Source organism: Pinus tabuliformis, chromosome 5_1, assembly GCF_031772625.1.
Source record: "Pinus tabuliformis cultivar Carrire ecotype Pingquan chromosome 5_1, CPIR1, whole genome shotgun sequence".
Classification (NCBI taxonomy): domain Eukaryota; kingdom Viridiplantae; phylum Streptophyta; class Pinopsida; order Pinales; family Pinaceae; genus Pinus; species Pinus tabuliformis.
The window spans coordinates 672627007-672636567 of NC_142305.1; the positions used below are offsets into that span (position 1 = coordinate 672627007).

The 9561-nt window shown below is 40.7% G+C and overlaps 1 protein-coding gene across 3 annotated transcripts; it reads left to right on the top strand.

Annotated features, from left to right (window-relative positions):
• The first annotated feature begins 4157 nt into the window (after positions 1-4157).
• Positions 4158-9274, top strand: LOC149166750 (omega-6 fatty acid desaturase, chloroplastic-like). 3 transcript variants are annotated; one of them, XM_089432747.1, is made up of 10 exons: positions 4158-4356; positions 4500-4871; positions 6215-6415; positions 6523-6666; positions 6808-6974; positions 7713-7838; positions 8223-8400; positions 8575-8693; positions 8820-8934; positions 9098-9274. In XM_089432747.1, the coding sequence occupies exons 1-10, from the start codon at positions 4291-4293 to the stop codon at positions 9257-9259; spliced, it is 1650 nt and encodes a 549-aa protein (XP_089288873.1). In that variant the 5' UTR covers positions 4158-4290; the 3' UTR covers positions 9260-9274. The 3 variants fall into 3 exon arrangements, with proteins under 3 accessions (XP_089288873.1, XP_089288874.1, XP_089288875.1); XM_089432748.1 differs by having other exon boundaries at positions 6808-6959; XM_089432749.1 differs by lacking the exon at positions 7713-7838 and having other exon boundaries at positions 4159-4356; positions 6808-6959.
• Positions 9275-9561: the final 287 nt, after the last annotated feature.

The window sequence follows — 9561 nt, forward strand, 5'->3', positions numbered from 1 at the left end:
TGTGGATTGAAAGTTGACTTTCGAAGTATACCCTTGGCAGGCGGTTTGATTACCAAGTCTGGATTAGGTTTCTAGATCTGTAGTGGATCGGAACCGGGAGTTGAGGTTGATGGATTAGAATGAGAAGATTCTGCTTCTTTACCATCAATAGGACTCTTACTACCATAATCTTGCGTTCAAGTCACAATCCTAACATGGGACATCATCAGTATGGGTTCTTCATTGGCATTCGAGGATGAACCTATCATCTTACTGTCTTGAGCCAGAAAAGGATCCTTCAAAACAGCAGGAGTTTGGGAACCCTTGACAATCTTCGCAACCTCTGCACGATGAGGGCAGTCTCTTGTAAAATGTTCATCGTCACAAATGAGACAAGGATAACGAGGTTTGCGTTTTTCATCATTGGATTCCACCTTTTTAGGTTTCTCCTTTGAACTTTTGTCCGTTTTATTCTTCTTCTTTCCTTTCTTCTTCCCACTGGATTTTGATTTGGCTGTAGATGAATCTACAACGTGAATATCGGTGGAAATCTCTGTAGAAGAATCTCCTGTTGGGGAATCAGGCAAGGTTATGATAGGGGAAGAATTCTTGGAAGACTTCTTCTTACTTTTAGTGTTAACCGTGCCAATCATGCCATCAGCGGCATGAGATCCCGAAGGAGCTGCAGTGATTTGATTTTGCTTGGGAAGATCGGGGATTTTTTCGTGTAACGTACTTGACTGAGTGTAGACCAATTCAAGGTACTGTGCTTGAGCAATGACTTGCTCCTCAGTAACAACTCCGGCTTTAGCAACATCTTCAGTGATTTTTGGCAACAAAGATTTTACAAACCACTCAGCCAAGATGTGATCCGGAATAAATACCTTCACTAAACGTCGTCGACGTCTCCACTCATGAATATGGTCTGAAATGTAAGTGGATGTCGATTGTTTTAGTGAAGTTAACAATTTCGTGCCATTGTCATATCAGACTGGCAACTAAAAATGAGTCAAAAACGAGGTAGCTAACTGACTAAAATTATAAAAAGTGCCCCGCGGTAACTCAATGTACCACTTAGCCGCGAGACCAATTAGAGTGCGCTGGAAAAGTCTAAGATAGATTGAATCATCTGTAATGGAGTTAGATGCACACCAGAGGTGGTAAGTCATCACATGGTTCGAAGGGTCCTCTCCTCATTTACCTTCGAACTTGGGAATGTCACTGGGAAACTTATTCGGCATTGGCGGCCAAAACGGAAGATAATTAATGGGATCGTTCGTTAGGTGCGACAAGTCAGGTAAGTCCAAAGTTGCGATAAACGGTAACTGCCGATTAGGATCCCTAAAACTCTGGGTCATGAGACCAGCCCCAGGAGGAGGATATCCAGGATAACTAGGAATAAGAATGGCGTTCGGGATATTGTATCCTCTCAGAAAACCAGGATTAACCAGACCGTACTGGGGTTGTTGAGGTTGTTGATAAGTGTACCCAGGGTATGGTTGATACTGATAAACTGGTTGCTGCACAGCAGGACCGAATTGGTACTGTCCCTGGTATGGTTGATAGGTGAATTGTGGTTGACTTGTGACAACCGTACTTAAACCAGGTTTTCCTATAGGCATCTGAACCAAAGTTTGAATCGTAGATCCAGACGGTGGTAAAGATGTCTGAGGAGTAGATATAGGAACAGTAGAAACCAGAGCTGTCGATACTCCAGAAGTAAGTGGGGTAGATTGAACAGATGTTGCGGCAGTTGTAGCAGTCGTTTGAGGCAGAGTACGAGGTGTACTAGGCCCAGACTGAGAAACTACTGAAGGTACAGAAGTTTGAATGTTAGATTGGACTAGTTGTTGGGGTGTACCAGAAACTAAGGGTTGTCCAGTTTGAGATGACAACTGTACACTTGGCTGCAACACTTGTTGGGTTTGTGATGCATCCCACACTATATTCATTCCGAGGTACTGACCCATAACTGGTTGAGAATACTGAGGACCATAACCGGGTTGAGGGTAGGATTGATAATTGAAAGGTACATTTCCCATTCCTTGAACAAACGTTTGACCTTGGGGTGGTTGGAAACCTTGGTTCGAGTGTTGACCTTGGGGTTGATACCCTTGAGGCGCATATTGATACTGGGGTTGACCTTGAGGTATAAATTGATACTGGGGTTGACCTTGGGGTACATATTGAGTCTGGGGTTGACCTTGAGGAACGTACTATCCCATAGGTATGTACTATCCTTGAGGTTGCCCCCCAGATGCAAATTGCGTACCTTGAGGTTGCCCCCCAGGCGGTAGCTGGCCACCTTGAGGTTGAGGATTGGGAATAGAACCTGACATCATAAGAATGTCTTCTACGCTCAACGGCTTAGTACCATTGCTTCCAGTCAATAACCCTTGATCAATGGGTTGAGGAGATGCTCCCAAAAAAGTACCAGAAAGTGACTGATACCCGGAGGGAACAAAAGGACCGCCGTACAAAAAAGATTCGAGCGATTGAGTAAACATGGATGACTGTCCTGCCATATTGACGGGAGTATAAAAACCTCTAGGTGTTGGGTGATAAGGAGCACGAGGTGGTGAAAAACTTAACCCTGAGTTTTCTAGAAAATTAGTCAAAGAAAGATACCAACAACTACTCCTAGGTGGACTGTAAAAAATTGATTCACGCTCCCTTAGCTCAATAACAGGTTGATTTTCAGGGATAGGGATGCCTACTTCCTCTTCCAGAGCAAGTTCCTCAATAGCAATAAGTCTAGAATGAAGATCTTGGGTGATTACTCTTTCTACCCTAGGTGAACCAGGACCACTAGAAGTTGGAGAAACAAACCCCGATGTCGGAGTAGCAGCAAATTCACTTTCAGGCTCAGATATTTCGGGTTCTTCACCTATATCACTAGTAGATGAAAACCTACCAGCGATTTCGGAGACAGACACTGACTGTGGATTATACTCTGCTACTAAAGGTTGAAAATCAGGATGTACTATTAAAGAAGATTTTCCTTCTTCAGGTGACCCAACTCTACTGTCTTTAGGAGTTACGAGGACTTTCAAGCCTTCAAGCTGGCTCGGTACTTCCTCAGGAGGTTGGCCCCGAAGTCTACGAGACCTCCTCAGTAACTCAGCCACGTTTACAAACTCAGGAGACTGGCCCCGAAGTCTACGGGACTGTCTTGGTAATTCAGCCACAGTTAAATACTTTTAACTACTTCACACGCAAACAAAGTAAAATCTCAATGAAAGGCACCTAAAGTCTCTAAAGAACCAAACAAATTTGAATCACACGCCTAAAGAATCTAGGAGATCAAACACACACAAACAGTAACTTTCCGGACTGAAAACACTAGTTGGTGATGAAATCCAACATCGTAGAGTTCAATACAGAAATGGTGGTTGGAACAGTTACCCCGGCAACCTGCTTAATGAATAGACTGGCACAAGTTCCTCCACTTAACTGTCTCGAGTGAAGAGAACCCCCAGAAAATCCAAGTGAGTCTAGCCGACGTCTGCTCCAGGTACAGTGGGATCTTCCCACCACTGTCACCTTAGGAAGAGTCCTAAAGAATATGGCCACTAAGGTTACCAACTGAGACAAATACACCTAGGGGAACAGTCTACGATCCAATATGCACACAAGGGCAGAGTAGCAAGCTCAATCCCCTTGAAGGCTCCTTGACATAATCCAAGGTTTACCAACAAGTGACCCCAGGCTCCTCGACAATGGTTAATCCGAGGTTTACCGTTTTTAATACGTGAATATCTGGCGTCGTTCCCAATGAGGAAGGATTGATTCCCACACTGGTTCGGACACGATCTCGTGCTTCTCCTTTAAGAGGAGCTTTCCTAGAGCATAAATGCAACAATTGTATTTCTTCCCTACCACAAGATACAGCTACTTGTTTGTTTTTACTGTCTTGGAGAGTTAATTACTCTCCTACTCCAAGACACTAGCCTAAGCTAAGTTGGTGTATCAGAGCCCTAGAAATAAAAATGTTACTAGGTGAATTTTACTTTAAGCGTTAATTTTAGTGGTTTTTGTTTAAGTCCAAAGGTGCAGAGATGAAACTCATGGTATGAAGACTCGACTCAAAATCACTAAAAATGCACCTAAGATGATCTAAACAATCTTTTTCTCTTTGATGAACTTCTAAACTTGCCCGTGACTCTGTATACAAAGCCAGTCACTGACAGGTCGCGAGGTCGAATCCGGACCTCTACAAAAGCTGAATGGGTTTTTTATTTGGAATGGAAGTGGAGATCTTCTGAGCGAACTGTGTTGTGCGATGGAAAAGGGAGGAGGAATGAGATTCTTATGCATGGGCACCTAAGTCACCAGCGGTGGCACATGTCTTCCACTCACAGCTTCCTCGTCTCAAAGGTTAGCTGAATCTCCCCTCCTCTGCCCGTTCATTTTACGTTTTTGGCAAAATTTATCTTAATTTGGCACCGGTTTTGATTAAGCGTTAGGTTTGAAACTTTTCTTTTTGTGTCTTTTTGCCTATTTTTGTTATTTGTTTGCAGGATGGTCGCAAGATTAGCAATGGGGACTGCGCGCTATTTAGGGCCGGCAATGCACCGCCATTCATTGGAATAATACGGCACCAAGTCGTAGACGAGGAGGGCGACGTAAAGCTGGGAGTGAATTGGCTTTACAGGCCTGCTGACGTGAAATTAGGCAAAGGCGCCTCAATTGACCCCCTGCCGCCCAACGAGGTATTTTATTCGTTCCACCAGGATGAGATATCGGGGGCATCGTTGCTTCATCCCTGTAAAGTCGCGTTTCTCAGCAAGGGTGTTCAACTTCCCTCGGGGGTTTCGGCGTTTGTGTATAGAAGGGTCTACGATGTTACCAGTAAATGCTTGTGGTGGCTCACCGACCGAGATTACACTAATGTAAGATTACCGCACTGCTTTGCTTGCATTATTATTGAATATCATAATGGGATTTTTTTATTATGATTACTGGTTTCATTAGGTTTTTGGGCTGTAGGGTTTCTTAGAGTCTCTGTCTGAGAGTTTGTGTTCCAGTTAATAGAGAAAACATATGTGATTGAGTGCTACAGAATCTTAGTTCTCGCTGTTCATATTTTTCAATTATCCATGTATTTGTAGAACTAGCATTCTTACTTGCAATTTTGAGATGCTTTCATTCCTTAAACTACCTCGGGTTTGTAGGAGTGGTCTGTTTACCATGAATTTGAAATTTAACATGGTATCACAGCTGCAGATCTGAAATCTTTTAGGAATCAGTGCATGGAGAAGGGTGCTGCCTGTGAGTGGGAGCTGTTGGAAGATTTCAGTGGTTATGATGCCCAAGAGCTTCAATGGTTGAAGCATTCCAGTCCTTTGAGAGGTTTTAGGTTGTGATTCCCTAACTGCTCCAGTGATTGGAGTGTTGTTTGTCCCTGAGAGAAGCAATATGCCTTTGTGATAGGTTGCTGATCTGATTTATTTCTGGCTTATCTGTTGAGTTGAGGTGTGATGTTAGATTTTCTAAGCCCAGCAAATTGATTTAGAGTGCCAATAACTTTTATACGCAGAATTTAATTTTAACAGCATAACCAAATCTGAAATTTATGCGCAGGGAATATTTAATTTAGTTTTAAGCTAATTTTAATTTTCTACAGTGAATGCACATCCCAGGGAAACTCTCTGGTCACTTCTGATTTCGAGGATGGTAGCCGGGGTGAACTGGCCGGTTGCAATTTTTGTAATTTAGTTTTAATCTAATTTTAATTTTCTCCAGTGAATGCACATCCCAAGGAAACTCTCTGGTCACTTCTGATTTTGAGTATGGTAAACGGGGTGAACTGGCCAGTTGCAATTTTTGACAACCTAACCTAGCCTGGACATTGAATGAGGCCCAATAATATACACAGAGGTAGCCATCCCGGGGACTTGACCCCATGACCTCCTGCTTGTAATGCACAGCACTCAACCACTTGAGTTAACCCACTGGACTAGATTAAAAACTAAACATGCAATACCTTATGTGGGGTTTTGCCCATGCATTCAATTTCCTCTTGTTTTGTTTTGCACTAATTGCCCACTTTTTGTGATATTGATGTGTTAATAAAAGAGAGCTGATTTACAGGTATCATTTCAGGAAGGCATTTGAGTCATTCAATCAATAACGAAGTACATCTCTGTCTCCGCTGTTCCCAGTATTTGAATTTTCGCTGATGCTTGCTATTCTTTAAATGCCATAAACGTTACTTTGTTGGTAACCTGAACAGAGAACACCAACCCAACTATGTGGGTTAAGGAAGAAGGCATTGAGATTCATCTCAGCTGTGGCTGTTCCTATTCCTCCACCTCCAGTTAATGACAAAGAGGAAAGAATGCACCTTGCTGAAGATTATGGATTTACCCAAATTGGGGAGCCTGTTCCTGATAATGTGACATTGAAGCATGTCATTGATACACTACCTCAGGAGGTATCTCGTTGTCTCAGTTGTTTTGACATGTAATTACAAATCCTCTAGACGTGCAAGTTGTGGTGTATTTTAAGGTCACCTAATTCTGCTTTGTAATACCTGGACAGGCATTTGAGATTAACTATTTTAAGGCTTGGAGAACTGTAGTTACATCAGTTACTGCTTATTCACTAGGGATTTATATCATATCAAGAGCACCTTGGTACCTCCTCCCTCTTGCTTGGGCATGGACTGGAACTGCAATCACCGGGGTCAGTTTATTTTTATATATCAAACGATGCTTTCATGACAGTGAGCATGTTAATTTTTGAAAAGAGGAGTTGTACAATTTGGGAATTTTGTCATCATGCCTTTTTTGTTTGTATTCTTCTGCTAATTGTTTTTGTTTGTAGTTCTTTGTGATAGGACATGATTGTGCACACAAGTGCTTTTCAAAAAACAAGATGATAGAGGATATTGTTGGGACGCTGGCCTTCTTACCTCTAATCTATCCATATGAACCATGGCGAATCAAGCATGACAGACATCATGCCAAGACAAACATGTTCTCTCTCTCTCTGTATGTGTGAAGTTTGAACAGAGGGAAATTAGTGAAGCAAATGGTATTTGTTTAATTTGGTTAAAATGCTGACTATAATTCATAACAAATAGTTTCATTTCTTTCTCATTTGCATGTAAGGAAGCAAATTATTATCGAATCTGCTAGTATGCCTGGAGAGGATCTACTTTGGATTTTTCTAGACAATGATGAGTCCTTTTAGTTGTTTGTATTTAGCCTACATTCCAGAAAAAGTTACAGTCTATATGATAACTCATCTGAGATTAAATGGACCTGATGCAATTATGTGAGAGTGGAATTCTTACTTGAGTTTATTATTTTTTCTACAATATTAGCCATTGGATAAATAGTTGCTACCAGTTCAGCCTGTAGAATGGTTTGGCATAAACAGTTATTAAATAACAAAAACCTAAGTGAAGAACATATCTGCCAAGCCTCAACTTATGGACAAATATGTATCTAGCATACTCAAACGAAAATAAATATTTGGTGTTTGTGCATTATTCCATGCATGTCGACCTGGAGGCTGGCTCTATATGTGTGTGAGAGAGATTTCCTGCAATCCACCTAGAAAAAGATGAGAAGTGAAGGTTCCTCCTTGACAGCGGATCACTAATTTTACACTTATAGTCCAGTAATGGCACCTTGACAAGAACAGTTACTAATATTTGGATATTGATATGATCTGTGACTAATTTCTTTGCACCTTGACATAAGTTGTGACTCTTTTGTGCCTAGGCTAGGTGAAGACACTGCATGGCACCCATTGCTAAGGGAAAATTATGACTGTTTACCGCTGTCTTTGAGGCCATTGTTTGATGCTGGATTTGGTCCATTACGTCCATGGTTATCAGTTGGTCACTGGTATGCATCTATATTAAAGGACTATCTTAATGGTCTCGGATGTCCATATTACAGTACGATAGGGCATGATGTACCATTTAATTCAAGATGATCTTTGACAAATAAGATTCAGTTGGTCACTGGTATGCATCTATATTAAAGGACTATCTTAATGGTCTCGGATGTCCATATTACAGTACGATAGGGCATGATGTACCATTTAATTCAAGATGATCTTTGACAAATAAGATTAAATGAATGTAGTTGACGTTTTCTATTTGTTTTTCCTTTGTTATGCTGAGAGCTTCACCTAGGAAGCATGAAAAACGATGAATCCAATCTCGTAACAGCTTTTGTCTGTATCATACTCTATTATACCCACACACATTTTCTGCTTTATGACAGGTTGAATTGCCACTTTGATTTGAACAAATTTAGAGCATATGAAAGAAAGAAAGTTCTTATAAGTTTGACTTGGGTCTTTGCATTCATGGCTATTGGATGGCCACTGATAATATACAAGACAGGAGTTATAGGCTGGTTCAAGTTTTGGCTCATGCCATGGCTTGGATATCACTTTTGGGTAAACTTCTCTTCTCTCATATTTGTCATCAACTCTATTCAAATGGGCATGTTCGTCCTATGATTTTCTACTGGTTATGTAGTTTATTTAATTTACTGCTTCTGAAATTGTACAAGGATTCGTTAAAGCTTGTGGCATTCTTTGTGTGCCTTTTTCTGACATGAAATTGTGCAGATGAGTACTTTTACTATGGTCCATCATACAGCACCTCATATACCTTTCAAACATCCCAAACACTGGAATGCTACACAAGCTCAATTAGGTGGAACAGTTCATTGCAGTTATCCACATTGGTGATGCTCAATTTTACTAATTCATCCTTTTTCTATTTTCATTCAATTTGTTTTTCTTCATCTTATTATTTTGTGTGTGTCAGGATAATGAGGCCTTTGCAGATCACTCATATATTTATTTTGCAGGATTGAATTGTTGTGCCATGACATTAATGTTCATATTCCCCATCATATTTCTCAAAGAATTCCAAGCTATAATCTACAGTTAGCTCAGGATTCCCTCCGCCAAAACTGGGGCAAGGTATACATTTTTTCAAATTAAAATTAAAAATGTACACTATATCTCATCCGGCATTCTTTTTGACTTGTATGGCTTTTAGAAAGGTAATGTGTGGCAGACAGATCCTTATATTCATTTTATTTTCTTCATTAATGGGTTTTCTTTGGGTGGTATGTATGACCAGTATCTTAATGAGGCCCACTGGAATTGGCGATTAATGAAGACAATAATGACAAAGTGTCATATATATGACGAGGACAAGAATTATGTGGCTATGGATGAAGGTGCACAAGAGGAGTCAAAAGTCCTCAGACTTTTAAGGAGATTGATGTCAAACTCATCATAAGATGTAATGATAGTTCTATTACACCAATGACCTTGCCGACAACGTACAAATTGATGTTTGCTCTTGTTGAATAGGATCATCATACACTAAAGCATAAGGAAATTAGGAGGAATTTCCATGCTATAGGTAGATGAAGGTTTTTTCCATAGAATTCATGTGCCCAAGGGAGCACCCCACTTGAGCCCCCAACTTTCGTTGATTTAACAGATTCTTCAAAATGTTTGCGATATTTATGAGTGATGATTATGAAATATATTAATTGTTTTACTGTGATTAAGAGTATGATCTGTTTTCTATACCTA

Coding starts and splice junctions, on each gene's coding strand:
- LOC149166750 (XM_089432747.1), top strand. CDS start 4,291: ATGCATGGGCACCTAAGTCACCAGCGGTGGCACATGTCTTCCACTCAC. Junction 6,416..6,522: donor TTGATACACTACCTCAGGAG/GTATCTCGTTGT, acceptor ATACCTGGACAG/GCATTTGAGATTAACTATTT. Junction 6,975..7,712: donor AACATGTTCTCTCTCTCTCT/GTATGTGTGAAG, acceptor TTTTGTGCCTAG/GCTAGGTGAAGACACTGCAT.